At 53.8% G+C, this 11,342-nt stretch overlaps 5 protein-coding genes across 5 annotated transcripts in view; 1 reads left to right on the top strand and 4 right to left on the bottom strand.

Moving 5' to 3' along the window:
- The window catches only part of PV08_05958 (uncharacterized protein), a gene marked incomplete at both ends in the record, with an annotated part of 2,268 nt that extends 797 nt beyond the window's left edge, over positions 1-1,471 (bottom strand). The window contains 2 exons of the mRNA XM_016380297.1: positions 185-479; positions 671-1,471. Of these exons, the coding sequence (XP_016236124.1) occupies positions 185-479; positions 671-1,471 (1,096 nt within the window). The remainder of the gene's footprint in view (positions 1-184; positions 480-670) is intronic.
- Positions 1,472-2,287: 816 nt separating this feature from the next.
- Positions 2,288-5,449, bottom strand: PV08_05959 (uncharacterized protein; the record flags this gene model as incomplete). Its single annotated transcript, XM_016380298.1, has 1 exon — positions 2,288-5,449. One exon carries the CDS (start codon positions 5,447-5,449, stop codon positions 2,288-2,290), a length of 3,162 nt encoding a protein of 1,053 aa, XP_016236125.1.
- Positions 5,450-7,564: 2,115 nt separating this feature from the next.
- On the top strand, positions 7,565-8,351 carry PV08_05960 (uncharacterized protein; the record flags this gene model as incomplete). Its single annotated transcript, XM_016380299.1, has 2 exons — positions 7,565-7,603; positions 7,668-8,351. 2 exons carry the CDS (start codon positions 7,565-7,567, stop codon positions 8,349-8,351), a joined length of 723 nt encoding a protein of 240 aa, XP_016236126.1.
- Positions 8,352-8,646: 295 nt separating this feature from the next.
- On the bottom strand, positions 8,647-9,111 carry PV08_05961 (uncharacterized protein; the record flags this gene model as incomplete). The annotated part of the gene is made up of 1 exon (XM_016380300.1): positions 8,647-9,111. The coding sequence occupies one exon, from the start codon at positions 9,109-9,111 to the stop codon at positions 8,647-8,649; it is 465 nt and encodes a 154-aa protein (XP_016236127.1).
- Positions 9,112-9,628: 517 nt separating this feature from the next.
- Positions 9,629-11,051, bottom strand: PV08_05962 (uncharacterized protein; the record flags this gene model as incomplete). The annotated part of the gene is made up of 5 exons (XM_016380301.1): positions 9,629-10,028; positions 10,149-10,566; positions 10,648-10,682; positions 10,755-10,912; positions 11,040-11,051. 5 exons carry the CDS (start codon positions 11,049-11,051, stop codon positions 9,629-9,631), a joined length of 1,023 nt encoding a protein of 340 aa, XP_016236128.1.
- Positions 11,052-11,342: the final 291 nt, after the last annotated feature.

Raw genomic sequence — 11,342 nt, forward strand, 5'->3', positions numbered from 1 at the left:
ACAGACAGACAGACAGACAGACAGACAGACAGACAGACAGACAGACAGACAGACAGACAGACAGACAGACAGACAGACAGACAGACAGACAGAAAGAGAAAGAGAGAGAGGGGTGTACACATGATGAAACACCTGGCAATCATTGCGATAAAAACGAAAAAAATGAAATGTCTCACAGACTTACCATTCTGAGTAGAGAAACATCCCGCGGTAGTTGTACCGATCAAGTCTGCACTGGGGCACGTAGGGAGGATCACCTCCTTGACGTAGTTTGCGTACGCGCCGAGTCCAGTCCACGCGGATCCGTTGGTGTAGTTCGACAACTGGGTGTCGACCGCGGTGATGTTCGCGGGTGCGTTCAGGTCGGTGATGTTGTTGCAAAAGTCGAAAAAGTCCGGGTTATCGTACGCAGGGTACCAGTTGAGCTCCTGCCATGTGTAGGTAGGGTAGTTCATCGGACCGCCAATGGGGAATGCGATCTATATGTGCGGGACCATTCACAAAATCTGTCAGCTTTGATCGTACGTCACACACACACACACACACACACAAGTGATTTCACGATGAAAATTCTTCTTGTAAGGGGCGGTTAGGGGTATTTCCCCACGGGTCGAAACCACCCAAAGCAAAAGAAAAGGCGAAAACGAGGACTAGGACCTGTTCAACTTACCGTCATGGCAAAGTCTCCCAGGCTACTCAGAGCACCTAAGCCGAAGATCTCTTTCACCTTTTGAATGGCTTCGGTGTTGTTGGTCAGGATCAAATGGTCAATCTTGTCGATGATCTTGTTGATCCTGGTGATGCAGTCCTGAGGCCCGTTCTCCTGGATGGGATTGTACCATTCGGGATACCCGTGCACGGCATGCACGACGCCCGAGGCCGCGATGCCACCCCACAGAATGTCGCCGTACTGGACGACAGAAAACGCGGTTTCGGCCCCGGCGAGGCTGCCGCCGTAGAGGATCCACGGGGTCCCCGGTGCAGTGAGGTTGTCTCCGCCGGGCACGTTGGGGAAGGTGGCGTGCTGGGCAAAGTACGCGTTGTCGGCGATGGTTTGCTCGTTCGTCAGGTACCGCAAGTTGTCGGTGGTCGAGTTCTCAAACGGCCAGCTCTCCCCGTAGTATCTGTTCTCGAGAATCACGCCGAGCCCGTTGGTCGCGCTCATGAGGATCTGGACGATGCCGGTCTGGAGGTTGCTGAACCGGGACTCGCCACTGGTCTCGCCTCCGATGTACAGAAACACCGGACCGCCGGGCTTGTAGTAAGTCGGGTCGAAGAAGTACCTCTGCGTGAACGTGCCATTGTCGTTGGGCTTGTATCGCGCCGAGTGAGGGAAGTGGTCGATCAGCTGTGTGAAATTGTACGCCGTGTAGTTTGTCGGCCGACCATTCTCACCCAAAGGTCCAACTTGAGCAGCAGTGAAGCCGGCAAAGGCTGCTACGGCCGTGACGAGGACGCTGGAAACATGCATTGATGTCGTTTCTAAATGCCACCCAAAGCCTTGAGATGGATTAGTTTTGGGGCAGAAAAGAACTGACCAGCTTCGAGGAAGTCAAAAGAGGTGCCCATTTCAATTCTGCCTGGTTTTTATGACCATCTGCACGCAGCTTACCCGGCATCACTGGCCCGTACCACGTTAACGAGCAACGCACTGTGTGAACCAATTCGCATTACTGCGTCATATAGCGCCAGGTACGTTACGGCGGGAGCAAGGGTGCGGAGGGGCGTTTCATGCAGCTAAGAGAAGCTTGCTGATGCTTGCCTGGGACCTTGTTGCGATCGCTCTCGTGCCAACGGAGCTCGCCATTGGTGTGACGGTCCGTTACCTTCTTCATGCGGGAAGATCTTGACCAAGTGTGGGATGGAGTGCGGTGCAGCGACATCATCCCAGCGTTGCATTCTGGGGGCCTTGGACTCGTCTTCGGCAGAGCTAGGAACACACTAGCTATTTGTACCCAGTACCAGCTGGAGACTGACCTTTGGTACCTAGGAATGCAAGAATCAGCCTCTTCGTAATTGCGTGACAGCCTGGAAGGATCGCGGCATTTTGCCGTGCGGAGACTCGGTCTGTTGTGTAACATCTGATGAACACGAGATCTGAGAAGGTTTGATATGAAGAAGCTCAAGACTTGTCAAGAGCCTTAATTGATTGGAGAAAGGCGGGCTTCAAGGACGGTCACGTGGGAATAGACCAAGCTCGCATTACAAGGTGAAAAGAAAGAGCAGATGGAAACATATTCTTTTCATGTACACAGTAGCAACGCTATTCTATACAAACAGAAGTCGCCTAATAGACTTCAAGAACATATCTACCTTCGTCCTTCAACTTCATAATCTCCCTGGCAGAATCAACCTTCTTCGCACCAGCCGCCTTTGCATTCTTCGTGATGGCCTCCTCCAGAACATTTGTCACATCAGGAACAGGCCAGGTCGGACCGCAGAGGTAGAAAGCACCTTCCTCCTTGATGTAAGCTTGAGTGATGTCGTCCAATGTCTCCCGCATCCTATCCTGGATATAGATCTTCTGAGGCTGGTCACGAGAGAACGCCCGTCCAAGTAGCGTGATCACCCCGGCAGCCTGGTATGCCTCCCACTCCTCACCATAGCAGTACTCCTCGCGTTGGTGGCGGGATCCCATGTACAGCAAGACGGACCCGATCTCTTTGCCCTGTGCCTTCTCCATGGCGCGGTGTTGCACGAAAGCTCTGAATGGAGCAAGACCTGTACCCAGACCAGCCATGATAATAGGTTGCGTCGACTTCGGAGGCAGCTTCATCACGGATGGCTTGACGCTGACGGTCACCGGAGAGCCGACCTTGAGATTGCTCAAGTACTTGGTAGCCTGGCCAAAGCGGTCCCGACCCTTGGGGTCGACCCAGTTGACTACGACGATCATGAGTGCGACGGACGTGGGCGTGACGGCCTGGCACGACGCAATCGAGTATTCACGACGCTTCATCGGCTGGACGATGCGCACAATGTCGTGGAACGATGGATGTGCTGACGGGAACTCAAGGAGTACATCGGCAAATGTCACGGTGTCGACTTCAGCGCGACGTTGGAATTCCTTGAAACCTTCCGGCCCCGCAAGAGTGAGCAGGTTCTTCTTCTCATTCTCATCGTCCGCAAATTCAGCAAGTGCTTCGTAGAACTTCTTGGGTGGACGACCGAAGATGTCGACATTCTGCATCAGAGCCTGGTAGATGGTCCTGTTCTCAAAGATCGATGGGTCATCTCGGGACGCGACTTCGACGACGTCTTCGGCGTTGAGACCATACCACTGGATGAACTCCATGACTTGGTCGTGATCGTTTTCTGCGTGAACACCGAGTGCTTCTCCAATGTCGTACTTAAGGCCTGAAGTGCCGAGGTCGAACTCGATGTGGAAAATGTTTCGCTCGTACGTGACAGGAGTAAGACGGCGATTCTCCTTGACATGTACAGTAAATGTCTTTGTAGGCAGCTCCGGGCGCAAGGTGTTGGCGGTCTGGTATGCTTCCTTGAACAAGAGACCCTTGGCTGCTTTCTGCCAGCTGCGAAGAACAGAGGGAGGCTCTTCTTCAGTCTTGTCGTACGGTGCGAAACTGTTTGACTGGATGTCCGTAGGAAGGTTTTCCTTGCTCTCAACCTCAAGTTCAGTCCATTCTTTTGGCACTTCGATCTTGCGAAGAGTGTGGTCCAGGTCGGTGGCAACTTGCTGGAGACTCTTTGCATCACCGGTGATTGAGGCAAGCTTCTGAAGACCAATCTCTTCCGACTTGCCAAGAGCCACGCGAAGGAATGCGGTTTGAACTGTCAGAGTCTCAAGTTCGGCGTTTTCGGCGTCGAGGCCAGTGTTTGCGGTATTGATAAGGTACAAGTTGATGGCATCCTCGGCGACAGACTTCTTAAAAGATATTGGAAGTTTCTTCTCGACGTCTTCGTCCTTGACGCCTGGGAGAAGCACAATAACATTGCCGCCACCTTGAACAGACTTCAGGACGTCGAGCTTCTCAAGGAGCTTAGCATCAGAAACCACAATAGTGTTCGCCGCAGCGACAGGGTACGCGGCATCGACAGTCATCGACCCTTTGCGGATGTCAATCCTGTGCGATCCACCCTGCAAGAGGTTGTCATGAGTGGTGTTGATAGTGACATTTTGAGCCGAATCCTTAGCAAGAGCTTGTGCCAGGAAAGAGGCCGCAGCTGTGGATGGTGCACCATCGACGTTCCAGAAAGTGTACTGCTGTACTGATTCGTCGAGGAACGTGGTCAGACCTTGATCGTCGGGGGATTTGCCAAGCAGCCTCTGGAAAGTAGCCGAAATAGAGGAAGGTGTCCAACGCTCAGCACGAGCATACTTCACCTCACGGACCTCGGGCGCATTATGAACGGAACTCCCGTAGGAGACGGACGCCAAAACATCTTCGAAAAGCTGTGAACGCGAGCCAGCCTCTTGGACAGCCTGAGCATCTGCAACTTGTCCAAGGACGCCCACGACTCTGACGCTGCTAGGCAATAGCTTCAGGAACTTGTCTTCGGCGAAAGGTCGGTAGAGCCTGACATTGATGGCGCCAACCCTGCTACCGGATTGGGCCAAAGTAGCGGCTGCCTGAGATGCCAAAGACGACTCGACTGAGCCAAAGGTAACAAGAACCACTTCTGGTTGTTCGTGGCCGGAGTATTCGAATGCCTTGTAATCCGTACCGAGCTCTTCATTCAGCGCCTTGAGGGTCTTCAGGGCTCTGCCTTCAGGGCTCATGTGCTTTCGGTCCTCTTCTGGTACGGCGCTCAGAACCGCGCGATATGCAGCCGCGAGACCAGACTTGTCGAGGATGTCGATGACTCGTGTGGTCTCTCGGCCGACTCTCTGACCGTCGTACACATGGAGAGTCGGAATGTCTTGTGCCAAGAGGGTCGCGAGGAGCGACATGTGTTGCGCCTCGTGAGCGGATTGCGAGGCCACCAACCCAAAACCCAGATCTTCTGCTGTTGACAGAGCTGTGGCATAGTCCGACACCAAGCCACCGTCGTTGTCGCCCTCATAATCCAAGGCTGCGATGTGGGCGACAAATGGGTTGCTCACAGAGTAAAGGAGGGAGAGCTGATCCAGGACAGGTCTTAGAAAGGTCAAGGCGGATGACGGAGCAATCAAGCCCTGTGGGATGTGTCTCTTCTTCAGATCGAAGTCTTTGGAGAACATGTAACCGAGGGCGATTGATCCTGCCCCGTTGCGTATCTGCATGGACTGGACCGCTGTGCGATATCCATTTGCGTTCGTCTCCTGCGCCTCGGCCCACGCGCGTGCGGCAACATCGAGGTCGAAGGTCTCGGGGGAGTAGGAGAAGATCTTGTCCGAGAGAGTATAGGCAACTTGCTGGACAAGAGTCTGGGCAGTCAGGTAGGTAGGGCCTGCGACCGAGGCAAGCGGCGGCGACTGGCCGAAGGACTGGCTGTGAGAAGAGGCCATTTCGACTTCAGGACGCGGAATATCCTCGACGAAGCCAACGTTCAACGGAAGGGCCTAACTGCGACTTCCTGGAAGATAGGAAAAGAAGAGGAGAGAGGAGGAGGAATTCATTCTCCCTTCTAAGAAATAATTTCAAACCCACGGCGCCCGTACGGGCGACTTCGCCCGGCAGCCACAGCATTTTGCTAGGTTCTGGACCGGCAGGTCGCTTGGATGATGCCGCCATCGAGAAAAAAAGTGGAAAGCGTCGATTGCGTGCTCAAGCACGTGACCCCTATCCGACAAGGCTGAGGCTGGTGTCGGGAAGATCGCCGTCAGGCTGAACTAGACCAGATTAAGCCTCGGTTCAGGGACTAGTGCGGATCCCTCTAAATCTATTCCTAGGTATCATATATTGTGAACTGTGAAGTCTTCACAACAATCATACTACCCGGGTCTCGACCTGCCACCGGGAAGCTAGTCGAGGCGTGAGGGGTGTCACCAGTGTGGTTCCCATTATCACCTGCGGCTCTCGTCGTGAATCCTTGAGACGACCCCTGACTCTAGAGTCCCCCGACTCTAGCAGTTCCGAGCTATAATGGCCTCTCTCGAAGAGTACCTATGCGGGAGGTAACCTGCCGATACCTCGAGAAAAAATCCCTTCTTCGGCTGGGGATTTTCCCTCGGCCTGGACGTCAGCTACAAGAGCGTGTAGTTGGCCTCCAGGTTAGAGTTTTTGTCGCCTATAACGAATTTAGGCATGTCTCTTTCCTGATGTGTGATGTGTGATGATTCTGGGGTTCGAATCTCACGCTGATATTTTATTCTTTTTCTTTCTCGCTATCGAAGTATTGAATTCTTTCCTGGATACTGCGCTATCTTCACTGACGGGGACTTATCCATCTTCGCTGAGCCTTGGCGACGACCATGACTGACCCAAGTCTGTCGATTTACCTATTTCATGAAGACGCCCCACCGGCCAACTTGTCGAGCAGCCTACACACATCTCATGTGACGGCATAATGGACATGGCGCTTCGTGCTGTTCGCCGATGAGCTGTTGGACTTCTAACCGTAAGCGACCACCTTATTGAAAGAGGCGAAGGGACATGGATGCATGGGACCGTAGCCCGAATGAAGTAGCAGAAGATGAATATCGGGGTCTGGGTCTTCTGGATATGGAGCCGCTGGGAGGCTTCTCGGATGTATTGGTTGTATCGGACAGTGGTGCTTAGCATCTCAATGATGGCCAGAGGACCAGGAGGATTGAAGAAGAATGGCAAACAATGGGCAGAGCACTAGTCCCGCACGTTGGAGAACAGGCTGAACGATAAAGGCAGAGCGTATCTGATATGTGAAGTACGACAGGCCTGGGAAACCGCTGTGCAAGTTCCTGGACAAACCAGTGGGCAGCCGAGGAAGAACAGGGCCGGAGCGCAGTTCCAGAAAGAAGGCTGAGAAACGCCTTCCTGTAGATGGCCACGAGAGCCCCGAGGAACATGGCGATAGTAGGAATCGTCACTGGTGGTAGCCTAGTCCTGGTGGTGGAAGTTGGCATGGTCATTTGTTGTTGACTCGGCTACCGGCCGCCAGGACGTATTGGACGCCTCAGGGGTTTGCAGGCGTTAGTCCATACCTTAGTCAGGCCTTCAGATGCAAGTCGTGTGAATATCTCCAAGTCAGCAGTATTTCCAGCGCTTCGCTTGGATGCTGGGAGCCAGCCAAGGTCAAATACGAGGTTGTCATCAAGCTGCATGCTGTGTGTGTGTGCTTGATGGCCTGATCGATTGACGGTCTCGCTCGCTATCCTGGCTGATGCAATGAGGAGCAAGCCTCTGGAACCACCTCGTGTTCGGCAGTCGGTTCGAACCTTCCCGATAGTGAGGGTGCAGCGTAGAAAAACATGATGCACGGTAGAATTTGTCCGCACTCATCCGGAGGGGGAGAGGCTTGGGCCTCGTATAACAACCACCAGGCAGACAGTAGCACGCGAGACAACCTACATAGGTGCATAGAGGCTCTCCCTGTCTCTTGTTCCCTCTGAAACTGAACAAATAAGACAGCTATTATACTTTCTAGGTATCCCGGATACGTCGCCCACTCCATTCCAATCGCAATTATAACGACGCAAGGAACCATGGCCACGGCTCTCGTGGTTGGCTGCACCGGCCTCATTGTAAGTTAAGCGAATGGCTGCCCCCCAGCCAGTGTAGGCGTCCAACACCTTATCGATCCTTTAGGGATCCCATATCCTCGCGATCCTTCGCACCGGCACCGGTCCCTCGAAATACTCCAGCGTCAACACGATCGCTCGCCGCTCAGTCCCAGCCGCAGCCGAATCCGAACCCGCCGTTCCGGTCAACGAGGTACTCGAGAAAGACACGGCGAAATGGGGCGAGCACATCACCGCACTCTCTCCTCCCCCTTCCACCGTCTTCTACGCGCTCGGAACGACTCGCGCCGCAGTGGGCGGGTTCGAGAACCAGAACAAAATTGAACACGAGATGAACCTCCAAGTCGCCAAAGCGGCCAAAGAGGCGGGCACAAAGACGTACGTGCTCATCAGCAGCACCGGAGCCAGTGCCGCGTCCATGTTCGGGTACCCCAGGATGAAAGGCGAGATCGAAGACGTCGTCACGGCGCTCGAGTTCGAACACACCATCATCGTCCGCCCCGGGCTCATCGTCGGTGAACGTGACCACAACCGGGGCGTCCTGGAGCACAGTCTGAGATCCTTTGCGAATGCGTTGGGCCATCTACATCACTCGCTGAAAGATGCTTGGGCCCAAGACGCCGACACGATTGCCAGAGCTACCGTTGCTGCCGCGGCCGAGGTCGAGAAAGGTGAGGTCAAAGACAAAGTGTGGATTCTGCAACAAAAAGACATCGTCCGTTTAGGCAAGACAGAGTGGAAGAAGGCATGAATGATATCCTCCCCCTCCCCCTCCCCCCAGGTGTGTGAGCTTGGTTACCTAGGTGCGTACTTCGGAGGAGTTTGGGTTTTGGAACTTCTTCGTGGTCTGTGATACCCATTTGGATCTCCTCATGTAGCTTACAACTGACGTGTTGATACATGTTAATGTTGATGATTTTCCCCCTCTGTTTTACGCCAACGAGAATGCTGGTGGGAAACACTATGTACGATAGTTCACTCTCCTTACTCTGCCTCGTCTGTCTGAGACAACCTGCGGTGGACATCCTTCCCATCTGTCCAGAACCTTACACACTCTCTTCCCCTTTACCGGCGTCGCCACCTCCAGCTCTTCCACCGCCCCCTTCCGACATCTTCTTCTTGGACCCTCCCTTCTCTTCTGCCGTGCCCGTGCTGAGATCGGGGTTTGCGGGGCTCGAGTCTAGGGGGTTAACCTGGTTTCCTTCCCCGGCCTTCTTTCGCGCCTCTTCGGGGTCGGTGATGTTTGGATTGAAAGCCGCATCTTCATTTTCCGCCGCGGTCTCGTCGGTGCTTGACTTGGCGTACTCGTTCCGCTCAGGATCCATCTTTTGGCGGTCCAGTTGTGCATCTCGCTGAGGGTGTGGATGACGATCAGGATCTTGTCCAGAGGCGAAACGACATGGGGTTGTGGATAGCGGCCGAGCGCTTGCTCTGAGCCTTACTTCGGAGGGGCGAGTTGATCGCGAGGCTTTGAAGCCCTGTGAGAATCGGAGGAGTGACGAGGGTGTCATGGTCGTCGGACTCGTAGAAATTGGGGGGTTTCTTGACGCTGACGAGAGGCCACTTGTAAGACGTAGACGATGTTGCCGAGAGACTTTGCCTGTTATTGCGCTGTTTTTCTTGTGGTTGCAAAGTTTTGACCTCGAATTACAGCCTCGACTTGACAAGAAGAGGATCGAGGGTGTGAAAATTACTCATACACAAGGTATATTATATATATCTGTGTTGATCTGGTGTCATTGATTCTGTCGACACCTCTTGAACCCAGTGACGTCAAGTGAAGTTGCCATCCGCACAGCGTTTCAAGGCGGATGTGTTCTCCAGGTACAAAAGATCTACATTGTAGTACGAGTACGAGCATGTAGACTCCCCCACGATCATCAGAAAGGGAATCCTTTCCGCTCAGAGAGCGTACGAATACGAGTCCTACTACTGATCGATGCACTCCGTGACGGCACTTGGCTAGGAGTGTAGGGGGTTGTTTTTATTTTTATCTCATATCTCAACGACGCTTTTCATGCGCTTGCTTCATGCCTCCAACGGCAAGACATGCGGCACAGGTCCTTCGGGGACAACACCAGCCGGATTCACGAGGGTCAGACTCTTGAAGTAATGGGGCTTGATATGGTCGAAGCTCGTCGTGTCCTTGAAGGCGGGCACAGTCCAATACAACGTCCGCAGCCACCTGTGAATGTTGGGATACTGATACCGAATCATGCCCTTGTTCGTCTTGAACAGCGACACGTACACCGGGTCGAATCGGATTATCGTCACGTACAGCCGGATGTCCGCCTCTGTGATGCTCGATCCGAAGTAGTACGGCCCAGCAGCTTGGTCCGCGAGGTGCGATTCCACCTTGTCCAAGTGGTTGAACAAGTTGGCGACGGCGTCGTGATAGGCTTCTTGTGATTTGGCAATGCCACATTTGCTACGATTCCCCCCTCCGGTCAGCATGGCCTCTTGCGCAAAGGTCAATCTCTCCCCGCCCCCCCTATGCTAGGCAGTGGGTAGTGGGTAGCAGTGGGTAGGTCTGCAGAAATGAACTCACTAAACACCGTTATTGATATTGTCGTACGTCCAGCTGTTGGTCTCGTCGATCGCCTCTCTCAGCTCCGCAGGGTACAAGTCCACGGCTCGTTTATCATCTGGCAAGAGGTCGTCAAACTCGGTGTACAGCATGCGGATGATCTCGCTGCTCTCGTTGCTGACGATGGTGTCGAGCTTCTTGTCCCACAGCACCGGCACGGAAAAACGGCCCTGGTAATCCGGGTTCGCGCGCAGGTACAGCTCTTTGAGTCTCTTGATGTCCGAGTGCAACGGGTCCGGGGTACAGTCGTCCATGGGCAGTGTCTCGTCCGGCGTGACGAATCGCCAACTGTCCGTCAACGACATGTGCCAGTGCACCGCTGTGACTGAGATCAGAGGCTCAAGACCCTTGAGTTTACGGACGATTAATGTTCGGTGAGCTAACAGGACCCGTTAGTTCCGTCGGATATCAGATCTGGAAGGATTGATCATGTCTATCGAGGTGGCATAGAACCACTCACCCCATGGACAGGCGTACGAGACGTATAGATGGTACCTGGGCACCGAGTGAAAGTCAGACCGGGCCGCCTCTGCGCAGTACAATCAGGCGGATTGTCTTCGTACGAACCTGTTGGCCTCCGGAGGGAACTGAGCTCCAGGGGCTCGAGAGATGAAATTTCGAAACTGAGTCGCTGGTCGGATGAATTCACCTTTCTTGCCCCATAGAGTTGGTGGAAGGTTGGGATTCGAATCTGGATCTGAAGCCGAATCCGCCTTGACTCCTCCCTAAGTTGTAACTCGTCGTCAGCACCTGATATTATCTGTACTGGTATGGTATTGCCCGTTTCCCTCCCAGCCATGCATCCATCCCGTCTACTGCGCCCGGACGAGTTCGTACACAGAGCACACTTACTGGGCCTGCCATGCCGTCTGAGGAATTTAGGATGGTGAAGCAGTGAATCCTGACGATCAAATCCCACGCTATCAACGGGCGTTTTGAAGCCAAACCGGAGTGTGCATCCCTTTTATCCTCCGATTTATGCTTTGCGGGAGAACGACGCGGCCAGTCATCAAGCCAACGCTATTCATAAGCACGACTGCTTTTGCTTACCACTTTCTTACGAACTCCGCTCCCCCCAAAATACTCTACCCCGTAGAAAGAGACGTTGGACCAGTCACGGCCTCGCAAACACTGGGCTAGTCCTGCACTGTGACT

The sequence above is a fragment of the Exophiala spinifera genome, assembly GCF_000836115.1.
Source record: "Exophiala spinifera strain CBS 89968 unplaced genomic scaffold supercont1.4, whole genome shotgun sequence".
Taxonomy (NCBI): Eukaryota; Fungi; Ascomycota; class Eurotiomycetes; order Chaetothyriales; family Herpotrichiellaceae; genus Exophiala; species Exophiala spinifera.